Source organism: Desmodus rotundus, chromosome 3 (genome assembly GCF_022682495.2).
Source record: "Desmodus rotundus isolate HL8 chromosome 3, HLdesRot8A.1, whole genome shotgun sequence".
In the NCBI taxonomy this organism is placed as follows: Eukaryota; Metazoa; Chordata; class Mammalia; order Chiroptera; family Phyllostomidae; genus Desmodus; species Desmodus rotundus.
This window is the reverse complement of record NC_071389.1, coordinates 23,509,643-23,522,192: the sequence shown is the minus strand read 5'-3', so window position 1 is coordinate 23,522,192 and position 12,550 is coordinate 23,509,643. Positions and strand designations below refer to the sequence as shown.

General features: G+C 54.1%; 1 protein-coding gene across 3 annotated transcripts in view; it reads left to right on the top strand.

The window, feature by feature from the left end:
• The window catches only part of GRIK3 (glutamate ionotropic receptor kainate type subunit 3), a 207,688-nt gene that overhangs the window by 147,093 nt on the left and 48,045 nt on the right, over positions 1–12,550 (top strand). For all 3 annotated transcript variants that reach the window (XM_053921010.1, XM_024554801.3, XM_045190843.2), the window contains 3 exons: positions 3,639–3,812; positions 4,541–4,684; positions 10,659–10,766. In XM_053921010.1, the coding sequence (XP_053776985.1) occupies positions 3,639–3,812; positions 4,541–4,684; positions 10,659–10,766 (426 nt within the window). The remainder of the gene's footprint in view (positions 1–3,638; positions 3,813–4,540; positions 4,685–10,658; positions 10,767–12,550) is intronic.

Sequence of the window (12,550 nt, the reverse complement as noted above, 5' to 3'; positions counted from 1 at the left end):
TTGACAGGAGAATTTGGCTCAAGGGCTCACAGGGGAGACAGACCCAGACGTAGACAATTGTTTGTGGGGCGAAGTCCCAGAAGCTCCAAGATAAGAACAGACACACCCCTGACCCACCCTATCAGACACATGTAGAGGAGCAGTCAGGGAGGCTTCCCAGAAAAGGTGATGCTGGAGCTGAACCTCAGAAAGGAGCCCACCCAAGAAGAGCTGCAAAGACAGGCGCTCTAGCCTAGGGATCAAACTCACACAAAGGCACTAGCTCGGGAATGAGAAGCCACATGATGGGCAGGGGCCTGTGAGCAATGGGAAAGGGGGACAGAAGTAGCGTTTCTGGGCAAAAAAAATGGAAGGGTGAGGGGAGGAAAGTGAGACCGGAAGGGCCAAGAGCTTTGTAAACTATGCTAAGGAAGTTGCACTTTTTTCTGAGAAGGCAATACGGATCCATTGAAATATGCCTAGCATGGGAGCAACAGGGCTGGGTTCATCCTTCAGAAAGGCCCCTCTGAATGCTCGGGAGTAGGGGGATAGTGCTGACTGTAATATCCAGCATGTGTGAACTGGGGGTTGGAGGGCCGTATCGTCATAGGGCAGAGGGTTTGATGCCATTGCTCCTCAGTTGTGTCACCCTGAGCAAAAGACCTAATCTCTCCACAACTTGCTCCTCTAATATGGGGTGATAATAACACCCTTCTTGCAAGGTGGAACTGTGAACTGAGTTAATACGTAGGAGGTACTTAGAATGGGGCCTGCCGTTCTGAAGTTTACAGGTGCCCAGTAAATGTTAGCTCATCCCAATTGTCTTCCTGTTGCCCAGAGGGCCAAGGCAGGAAGGACCCAGCTCCCATCTGCCTCTCTCCGCCAATAACCCGGTAGGTAAATGTCCCTGGGGTCTCTGTCCAATATGTACCACACACCAGACGTGTTCTCAGCACATCTGATAACCCCTTTCTTCCTCATGACAACCCTATATGGTAGGCACTACCATCATCCCCATTTTTCAAATGGGGAAACTGAGGCAATGAGAGTAGAGGAACCTTGAACCCAGATGGCCTGGCCTCATGGTTTCTACTCCTTACCATTCCCTGGGGCCACCTCAGTGAGCTGTAGTCAGGGAGGAGCCGTGGGAAGAGAAACCTTTCTTCCAGCTGTGCCCCCACCCCCACCCCGCATCCTTGCTGCTCCCTTCCTGGTTCCACAGGTATCCCCACCTAAGCTCTGTGTGTTTCCCAGTCAGAAGTAATAGCTTAAAACACAGATGTCCCAGGCCCCACCCTTTTTTGAGAATGTGTAGGCCACAGAAAATCTGTGGCCTACACATTCTCAAAAAAGTTCCAAAGACACTTCTGATGAATACCCTGTGTTTGACAATGACTGAGGACATAAAGCACGGGTATTTTTTAATAGGACAGACAACGGTGTACTAGTAAATGTGTACAACCACCTCTCCCAAAGGCAGGGAGAAACCCGGATTTAAGCGCTTGCCAATTTCCATGGTGTAAATACTCCCGTGATGGTGAATGTGAAGCTACCAATGTGATGCCACTGAACGCAGAGTCAGGGAGAAGGGCTAGCAATGAGCTCTCCCGAGCCAGTGTGAGCCAGCTCCAACACACCATTAAAACAGAACTGGGTACAGATTCCGCTCTGCCTTGATGAACTTCATGACTGCAGGCAACTCCCCTGACCCCTCTGGCCTTGCGGACTCATCCGTACAAAGGGAATACTGTTAAATACCCACTTTATAGGCGATTGTGGTGACTAGATGATGCATTCTTCATACAGGACTGAGCGAGTGACCACCCTCCACTCCCACTAAGATTAAGGCCACATAGACACACTGTGGCCAGTTCAGTAGAAATCTCGCATCTGCTCAAGATTCTGCTTCCTGCTCCCATGCAGCCCCTTCCCCATCCCAAATCCTGGCCTCAAATCGGGACCATATTTGTTTGGGCAAGGCTGGGACTAAACTCTCTTGCTTGTGCTCAAGCCCATCTACTCCCTAAGCCTGCCAAGAGGAAATCAAAACAGTGCATTTCAAAAGGAGGCTGATTCGGGAGCAGGGTATACGGGATGAGTTTAGCATCAGTTAGAAAGATGTCAGAGACCAGAGGAAGCCAACACATTGTGAGAACTATTCTGTGGCTCCAGGTTTTATCACTCATCACCTTCCCATGAGCCACCATCAACTTAACCAAAGCTGGGGCTATGATGGTGCTAGGTGCTCCTCCTGATGTCTGCGCCATGGAGAGGCAAGAAGAGTATCCCCAGCCCCTGTCTCCCAGCATGGGATGGAGTGACTAAGCCTGAGGACCCAGGAGAGAGGAAGAACAAGGGCTCAGGGTGGAAAGCAGCTTGGTGAGGGGAGGTTGTGGAGAACAGACAGTAGATGAAGAGGAGCTCAGACAACAACCTTTAGACTCAGTCTCCCCACTAGTGGGATGGAACCAACCTAGAGTGTCAAAGTATTCTTTCAGACAGTTAAAAAAAATAGAATATAGAATGAAACCTGTGCCAAAGATGGACCAACTCATTCACAAGGGCGGCATAGGATGGCGGTGCTGGCTCAAAGGGCTTTGGAGGGACTGAGTGCTTAGGTATTTGGTGGGGAAAGCAAAGAGTGTCTGCTAGGTTAGAAACAAAACGGATTGGCGTCCTGCAGGGCAACGAAACCACAACTGTGGGGATTATCTCTTTTACGGATAAAACTCTGCAAGCTAACCCAGAGTCTGCGCCTGCCTGTTACCAGTAGCCGAGTGTGAAGTCAAACTTAGGTGTGTACCCCGAGAGAATCACACAATCCTGGGCAGGCAGGTAAACCATGTTTCCATGCTGTTCTCCTGCCTTATTTCCAAGTGTGGGGTAAGTTTTCTTAACAGTCAGAGCCCTGCTCTGTGCCTCCTGTTGCCACACCCCAGTGCCCACACGCCGTCTCTTTTCAGCTCAGCACCTGGCTTCTCCCTCTGTGTCTGACCCCCTTCCCTGGAGCTGCAGGGAGGGCTGGGGCTGGGCTGCCCCACGGGAAGGCCTGTTTTCCTGGCCTGTCCATTGCACCAGACTGGACGTGGCCTGGCCCACAGACAGACAGGCTAACCACCAGTCAGCTGTACCTGGAGGCAGGGAGCGAGGAGGCCCTGGCTTGTGATGGAGACAAGGAGAGGGAAGAGGACAAGGGCAGTTGTACTCTCTGAATCCCTGGCAGGACTTTTATAATACCCTGCTCGGGGAATAAAATACTTCCTTCAGCCTCACTCTGGGTAACTTGGAGATGCCCAGACCCAGCACCAATGTGGGCCTCCCCCACTGGAGGAAATGACCATCGTGACTATCATCCAGCTATTGTTTGAGACTGGGCCTTTTATATAAACCACTTCACCAGGTCCCAGAAAGGCGGCACGGCCCCCATTTGTTAGGTGAAGAAACAGGCGGAGCGACTTGCCCGAGGCCTGGCAGTGAGTGTGTGGGGCCGACCACCAGGCAATCAAGCATTGCAGTGGGCTCCCAGTGCAGTGTTCTCGTGGGGGCCCCTTGGCCTGCAGGGAGCTGCAGGGAGGACGCCGGGGCAGCAGGGAGTGTGGGTCAGTGGGCTGGCGATTACAGCGGACACACCTTTATGCCCGTGAACCTCTCTCTGTCAGGATCTTTATGCGTTAGACCTGGAGCCCTACCGCTACTCGGGGGTGAACCTGACAGGGTTCCGGATCCTCAACGTGGACAACCCCCACGTCTCGGCCATCGTGGAGAAGTGGTCCATGGAGCGACTGCAGGCAGCTCCCCGAGCAGAGTCCGGTCTGCTGGACGGAGTGATGATGGTATGGCAGCAGGGCGCGCCAGACCCGCGGCTCCCCTTCCCTCCCTCCCTTCCCTCCTCTCTTCCCTCCTCCCTTCCTCCCTTCCTTCCCTTCTCTTCTTCCTCCTTCCTTCCATCCTTCCTTCCTTCACCCCCTCCTTCCTTGCACCTTTCCTTCCTTCCACCCTTCCTTCCTACCTCTCCTTCCTTACTCTTTCCTTCCTTCTCTCCTCCTTCCCTTTTTCTTTCTTCCCTCCTATACCCCCTTCTTAAGACCTGCCATGTGTCAGCTGGACCTTAGGCTAGGGGCCGGGACACAAAGGAGTCAGACATAGCCCATCCCAGGATTGGGAGTACAGGCAGGTAAGCAGCAGGTTACAGAGAGCTGCGGGAAGGACCTGTGGATCCTGGGCTTGGAGGACTCTTGGCTATGACCAGCAGAGGCTGGGGAGGCAGGAAGGAGACGGTGTGGGCAGGGCCTAGGCAACAGCAGGGCTGTGGGATGGGGTAGGAGGGACTGCCAGAAGGTCTGTGCTGCAGAGGGTGGGAGTCGGGCACCCGCAGAGCAGCAAAGCCAACCTATGCCTGGCCTGTCACTGGGACACGGACAGGGTCACTTCTAGGGCCTCGTGGCCTTTCCCTCACCAGGACTCCATGTGTCTGGGGTGGGAGAAGAGTGTGTGAGAGGGCAGGGTGGGCAGAGAATGCTCAGGAGCCGTTCTCAGGCAGGCCCTGGGCCCTCCCCTCCAGACCGACGCCGCCTTACTGTATGACGCTGTCCACATCGTGTCTGTGTGCTACCAGAGGGCGCCCCAGATGACCGTGAACTCCCTTCAGTGCCACCGGCACAAGGCTTGGCGCTTTGGCGGCCGCTTCATGAATTTCATCAAGGAGGTAAGTGCTCCCCACATCACTCACCAAGGCCAAGGCCATCTCCCTGGGTTGGGGGTGGTGCTGCACAGCAGCCAAGGGTCCAGGTTTGGGAGTCAAATTCAATTTTCAATCCACATGAACTTGGGCCAGTTGCCTCACATGTCTGGGCCTCGGTTTCCTTGTGTGAAAACAGGCGTGATAAGACCAATCTTACCAAACGTACAGTGTGATTGAGAGGCAAAGTCCTTGGCACATTGTGGGTGCTCAGTGGGTGGTCAGCACTGCCAGCAGGACACAGCACGGGCTTAAAGTACAGCAGATGAGGGTCTTCGCCTCTGGTTGTATGCCCTTGGGCAAACTCAAGAACCCTGCGGAGCCCCGCTTGTTTGTCTGTACAATGCGGTGGGAAGCATTCCATTCTCATGAGGATGCTGTGAAGGGGAAAGGGGACCATGTGGGAGGTACTTAGTGCAGCGCAGAAGGCAGAGGAGGCTCAGTAAATAATAATCAGCCCCACAAACTCCTCTTCACTTCATGGGCCTACCGTCCAACTTCCCGCCTGGGGCCCTGCCAGGACCTGGCTCTCCAGCCCCATGGCAACTGTGGAGAGGTCCCATCGTGGAGCTGATCCATGGGACCAGAGAGCAGAAACCTGTCCTGCTGCCGAGAAGGTGACCATGGAAACACACAGTGCCTACATTTAATTTCAAAGGATTCTCCACAGCACCGCTGTCCCTGTAAACTAAGGAGGGGAGTGAATTGCTCCCGTTTTGCAGATGGGTGGGGCTAAGGTCTGGGCTGCGTGACTCTGGCTGAGACGGCTAACTCTTCAACCCTCTGTTTCCTCGGGGTGTCATGAAGATGGCGGGCGTGCCCTCCCCAGAGGATTGTTGGGACGGCAGTGGCAAACTGCACCAAGCCCCTCGCCCAGGGCTGCATCCAGTCAAATCCCAGTAAACGGTGGATGAAGAAGGTTCGTGGGGATGAGAGTGGGCAGGGAGGTCCTGGGTCAGAGAGCGTGACCCGGTGAGGACAACCCCAACTGCACTTTGGGGAAGCTATCCAGGAGGGCTCCATATAGACAGTCTTTGTAGCAAGCACCGTGGGCCAGAAACAAGGCCAGCTGCCTTGGGAGTTCATTTTCTCAGTAGATGTTCGTGTGGGCCTGCCGGGTGCCAGGCAGCGAGCCCATGCAGACGAGCCCTGCGCTCCCCGAGCTCACAGCCTGGGCGGGCATCAGTGAAGTTGCTGCATTAATGAGGGGACTCCAACACCTAAAGGAAGCCAGCGCTCCGAGGGTGAACTATAAAGAAAACCACCTCCTCCTCCTCCGTGGACCGGGCAGCTTTCCCAGAGGTCCCTCCCTCACTGTTGCTGCTTGGGATGAGGCCCGTGACAGTTCCTCCCGCATTTTAGAATGACACCAACAGGGATACGGATGAGACACAGGCTTGAGAGTTTGAAGCATGTGCCTTTGGAGTTCATCTCTACCTCTGCCCAGCTGTGTGGCTTTAGGCCAGTTCCTGGGCACCCCCAAGTGTCAGTTTCATCACCAGGCAAACCCTGTCTCATAGTCACTGTGAGGGAGCCTTGGCCCCAGGTCCCTCGCTCCTGGAAGGGACTGGTATCAGTTGTTTCGGTACAAGAGGGCCATGATGGTCCCTTCTCATTCACCCCCTCAAAATGCAGAGGAAGTTCGACTGCCCACTGCCCTGAACAAGGTCTGGCTGGCCTGCGTGGTCATTGGCTTGTTCTCAGGGACTCCGAGGCCTGACTCCTACCTCCCATACCTCCCTCCTCGGCAGGCCTCCAGCTGCGTAGCCAGAGGCCAGCGTGACACAGCGTGTCTCCCTTAGGAGACACAAGTGGCTTTGAAGGTAACTGCTTTGGGGCTGTGTGACCTTAGAAAAGCTACTGAACCTCTCTGTGCCTCGTCCTGCTCTGTACCATGGAGATAACACCAGGGTTGGTGTAGGATTTGGGGAGTTATGGTGGGTGTGAAACCGGGACACTGCCCGGCACAGAGCCAGTGCTGAACAGATCAGCTGCGATTGCTCCTGGTTCTGTCATCACGACTGTTGTGCGATGGCTTCTTGTTCCGCGGGGGCTGGTAGCGAAAGACCGTAGTTTCAGGAACCTCCACTCTGTGAGCGTACCCCTCACCCCTTGGAATGGCTGACGCCCAGTGGTAAAGCCCATGTGGGAGCAGAATCCTCACTGTCCACACCGTAGACAAGGGAGCCCCCTTCTCCCTCCAGGGGCTGGGAGGCCCGTGTGGGTGTGCCAGCCCCGGCCCAGTGAATGCCCCCCGCCCCACCTTTACGGAGCCCTTTCAGAAACAGCTTTGTCTTACCTTAGGGCAGCGATTTTCAACCTTTTTTTTTTTATCTTGTAGCACACATAAGCTAATTACTAAAATTCTGTGACATACAAAAGATATATTTTTTGCCAATTTCACAGAAAAAATGAAACAGATATAATTTTCATTCACTCACACTGGACAGCTATTGCTGTGTTGGTTGTTGTCATTTTCTTATTTAACAGTCTAAGGGAAAAGAGGTCAGTGCCCCTGACTAAATAGTCAGGTGTTGTGTGTTTTAAAAATTCTTGTGGCACACTGGTTGAAAATTGCCGCCTTAGGGTGTGGAGACCGAGGTCCAGAGCAGCCACGCAGCTGGCCCACGGTGCCACAGCTGGTGAGCACTGGCCCCTGGGGCCCTGCGGGAGCCCAGCACAGTCTTCCCTCAGACCATTTCCAAGTTGCCCATCTTCCCATCTGACTGCGTGACAGTAAATCATTTTAAAGACTTGGCATTTCCGAGAGGAGCTGGGAAATGCCAGGCCGGAGTTCAGAGCGTGTGAAGCATCTTTCATTTAGCAAGTCCTAAGCCTCGGCTGGAAGGGGCGGGAGGGCCGGGAAATGTCACGGGGAGGGGCTGCCAGTGGCTCCCTGCCCCGGCCCTGCCCCTGCCCGCCGCCCACAGACAGGCACTGCACCTGCTGGTATTTAATTCCTCCATGGCTGACAAGGAGGAAGCACCCCACCAAGAGTGTGGGATTGAAGGCGCCTGCTGTGATTTCCCTTGGGGGTCCAGGAGATAGCCTGAGGGTGCGGGAGCCCACAGACCGAGACAGGGTACAGGGACTGGGGAGCCAGCCTGCGAGAAGCTGAGCCTCCCCTTGGAGTCATAAGCAGAGGTCTTCCCCTTCTCTGATGCATCTTCCCTGGGCTCCACAGATCTCCCACTCGACGTGGGAGCAAAGACCCCGTGCTCTTCGTCTCGGCCCCGGCAGAGAGGGAGTCTGCTTGGGGCCTGCACAGCTCAGTCCCTGTGGGAGCCTCAGTGTCCACGACTTTAAAATGGGGCGATGGTGACACCCGCCTGCAGGGCTGGGATGAGAACTGAGTGAGCTCATGCAGGGATGCACCCTCTGTGACAGGGTTTCTATGGAGGCCTCAGGCCCTGGCCCGTGTGAAACCCCCTCCCCCACAGCCAAGGACCAGCCCTTGGATGTCACCAAGGAGGAGCTGGAAGGAAGCAACAAGGGGAAATAATAACATATACCACTTAGTCAGGATTATATAGTGTATGTATGTCCCCCCTTATCTGCAGGGGATACGTTCCACCACCCTTCCTCAAGTGGATGCCTGAAACTGCACACAGTCTCGGGTTATATGTATTTTTCCTATACATACCTACCTATGATAAAGTGTAATTTATAAATTAGACAATGTCGTAAGAGACTTGTTCTTACCGTAGATCTTAGCAGCCTCAGCGTATATTTGTTTTCCTTACTAGGTCTAGAACTTTCACCATTGCACTCACAGGAAGCCCTTGACAGTTTCTCCTTGATGCAGGCAAATAGCCAGCATCGCTACCCTTGCACTTTGGGGTCATTGTGAAGTACAAGGGCCCCTTGCCCACAGGCACTGCCACACCGTGACAGTCGACCTGATGACGCAGGCCGCCACTAAGTGATGCCGGGGTGGAGTGTGTATACAGCGTGGATACACTGGAGAAAGGGGGGGTTTTATCACACTACCCAGGATGGTGTGCAGTTTACAACAGGAAAACAGTCTATTTCTGGAGTTTTCCCTGTACTATTTAAGGACCGCCAGTAGCTGAAACCATGGAAAGCAAAACTGCAGAGAGAGGGGGACTACTGTATGTCAGGCACTGTGCTAAGCACTGCATACACCTGTTCAAACGCAATCTAAGGGAAGTCAGGGATCTTCCCCTTCCTGAAGCTCAGAAAGGTTAGATTCCTTGGGCAAGGCACTGGGCCAGTGTCCCCATTCGCCCATCTAGGCACGTAGGAAGACTTTCCAGGGGCCTTAGAGCTGCTCAAGTGCTTACAGATACCCCAAATTTTAGTTTGGGATCAACAGGTAAGCCTCCAGGGATCTGGACCTGTGAACACACGGACTCGTGTGTCAAAGTATGAGTGTAAGCAGGGCGCAGGGACATTCAGTCAGGGGGAGCCTGTGAGCCTTTCTCAGGACCTGTAAAAGGTTCTCATGACCCCAGCCTGATGAGGTCAGTGTAGCCATGCAAGGACTCTGACAGTCAGAGCCCCTCCTCTCGTGCTCCGGGCCCGCCGGCCAGCCAACCATGGCTGTAGGTGCTCCCAGATTTTCCCCCTCTCTGAACTACCAGCCCACCTTTGTTCCCAAGGACTCCAGGATGGGCGGGTTTGTTCCATCCCCAGACACGGGAAGCCACCAATCCCGGGCTTTTACCTGTGTTCCTGCTGTGTCCTAACCCCGAGGTAAAGGGAGAGGAAAGGGAGCAGGGAACCACTCCAACCTGGAGGGTGGGGCCCTGGGACCCTGGCTCCAGCTTGGTTCATCCTCTTTTCCACTCTGTGAGCTTGGGGGGCCCTCTGGGCCTGCTCCTCATCTGTAAAATAGGACTCCTCACCTTCCAGGGTGGCTGTGGGGGTCCCAGGGCATGCGCAGTGTGAAGCACCGTGCAGAGCTGACTCTCTGGGTGCAACAGAGAGGTATCATCTGGAACGGGAGTCTGCAAAGTCTCCTGCAAAGGGCCACATCGTAAATATTTCAGGCTTCTCAGGCCAGGCGGTCTCTGTTGCAACCATTCAGCTCTGAAGCTGTAGCAAAAACAGCTGCCAAAGACAATAGGTAAACACGTGGGCGTGGTTGTGAGCTAAGAAACTGTTGACAAAAATAGGCATTGGGCAGGTAGTTTGCCAGCCTCTGATCTACACAGACGATGGAGCTTTTCTCAGTTGGGATCCTGAACCTCCTCTGAACCTCTATCCACCTCTCTCTGTGTTAATGATGCTCATGAAAAGCTACCATTTTATTCAGGGCTCAGGTTGTACCAGGCACCATGCTGAGTATTTTAAAGGACTTACCTCCCGTGACCCTCATGACATTTTGGGAAGACGTTCAATTATTCGTTCTATCTTATAGATGAAGAAACTGAGGCAGGAGTGCGGTGAAATTCCCAAGGTAGCACAGCTAACTGCGATTGATCCCAGCATTCTGATGCCACAGGGCTGGGGCTGGGGGTGGCAGGGGTGACCCTCTCTGTCTCCCCTGGCTCTCTGGGGACCACTCCAAGTGTCTGGTCTTCCAGCCAGGGCCGACATGGCCCCTTGGATTTTCTGCCTCTCAGCAGGGCTCTCCTGCCCTGCTCTGCCCACCTGCCTCCCTGCCCCTCTCTGGGGCTCTGACACGGGCTTCCCCTGCTCGTGGCTTCGAGGCGGGGGCTCATTTGAACGCATCTGAGATCGATGTTGTACACGAGAAGGTGCAAATGTAAAGCTGGCTAAAGAGCATAATAGAATTTATGGAAATCTCTGGCTCGCACCACAGCCCGAGCAATGATGGAGGTGATTATTAATTAATCATGGTCTTGGGGGAACAGTATCAGTGCAAGGAGTAATTAAAATGAAGCATTGTACAGTTGTACCGAATGATGATTTATGAGCCCGAGGAATTGCCGCTCTGCCCTCTCCTCTCCGGCAGGCTCAATGGGAAGGATTAACTGGACGGATTGTTTTCAACAAAACCAGTGGCTTACGGACCGATTTCGATCTGGACATCATCAGTCTGAAGGAGGATGGCCTGGAGAAGGTGCGTGGGCTCAGGAGCGGGAGGGGGCCGAGACCCAGTGTGGCCGGCTCAGCACGACCTGGTGTGTGGCCTGTGCCTCGGCCCTTCCAAGAACACAAAGCCCTGGTCAGACAAGGGGTGCAGAACCCAGTGGCCTGGCCATGGCAGACACCCAGGCCATTGGAGCACGGGCCACTAAGGATGTTTAAGGTGGGAAAAGTAATAGAAGGCTCATGGGGCAGACAGACTGTCCCTTAAGTCTCTGCAGGGCTGTCCCAGGGCAGAGGAACAGACATATCCTTGGGTAAGAAAAGCTTTCTAAGGACCAGGGGTGTCTGCCTGAGTAGTGAGCTCACTGCTACTGGAGGCATTTAAGCAAAAAATCAAAATAATTGCTTGTCTGGTACACTGGAGGTGACTCACTCTTGGAGAGAGATTGAAGTGTGTGGCTTCTGAACTGCTCTAGCCTTCAAAGGCCTTTATGATTCCAGGGAGTTTGGACAAGGAAAGCAGGCCCCCTGAGGCCTTGGGGACTCCCATTGGGCTACCGTAGAAATGCCTTTAATGGGCCCCATTCTGATCCTGGGAGCCTTCAGCGTATTCTGGTGCAGTCAGGCTGCTGGACTGAGAAGGGGAACTTAATATTAGCCCCCAATTCTCAGTGTTCCCTGGGGTCTCGGGGCCAGGAGCTCAGCCACACTCTCCTCTCACAGCAGGCTGGTCCCTGGTAGCCACCAGGGCATGTCTCCGACCCTGGGAGTGTATAAAATGGAGGGAGCAGAGGCCAGGAAGACCATGGGCCAGCTCAGATGTCTGTAGGCCTTCAGGAGTCCTTGATTCCTCTTCTCCCTGCCTGCCCTGGTCCAGGCCTATTCCTTAGATTATGCTGACACCCCACCTGGCTTTCCACCTCCACCCCTGAGCCCTCCAACCACTCGAGTGTACACATAGGTGAAGCCTCCCAATGCACAGCTCTCCCTTTTCTGAAACTGCCCATAGCTCCCTGGTGCTGAGTTAGTAAGCTTCAGCCCCTCTCCCAGCCTTTAAGGTTCTCCTAGAATTACCCAACCTTCCCCTCCAGGCCTAGTGTCCACTGTCCCCTGCAGCACTCCCCACGGTCCAGTCACACCCCCTTCCTTTTGCACCTCCAGGCCTTCACCCATGCGATCCATCGCCCTGGTTGAAGAAATGGCCTCTGTCTCCTTGGTTCATTTCCTCTGACATGGACGTGGCTCTGCCTGGGTTGCATCTTGTGGCCAAGGTTTCTCCGTCCACTCCTGAGTTTCCCACAGATTCATGGGGCCACTGTCCTAGGGAGGGGTGGCCAGGGAAACTTCACCATAACTTTGCAACTCTCTGACGCTGAATATAGCATCAGTTCCTTAAGGACAGGCGCTGTGGCCTCTGCTCCTAAAATCTTCAAGGCCAGTTGATCCAGCCCTATCCACAGTAGATGAGTTCTCATTCAGTAATCTCCCACTTCTATTTAAACTCCCCCAGTGCTGGGGAGCTGCCTTCTTCCTTGGGCAATACTACTGCGATACAGTATTTACTCAAGTAGCTGCCTTGTCTCTGCTCTCTCAGCTGCCCATCTCTGAGGATAGCCTGAAATTCTAAGGATAGCAATTAGATGGCACGCATGCCACCACTTCCCACTCCTGTGCCTGTGGCAAGCACCAGTAAGTAGTCATCAGAGCACCCTTTTCCACTGAGCCCGCCCCCAGCATCCTTCTCCCAGCAACTGGCACGAATCGACCACAGCTAATACCCTACCGTACCTGGACTAAGGTTGACCTGCAGAGGTT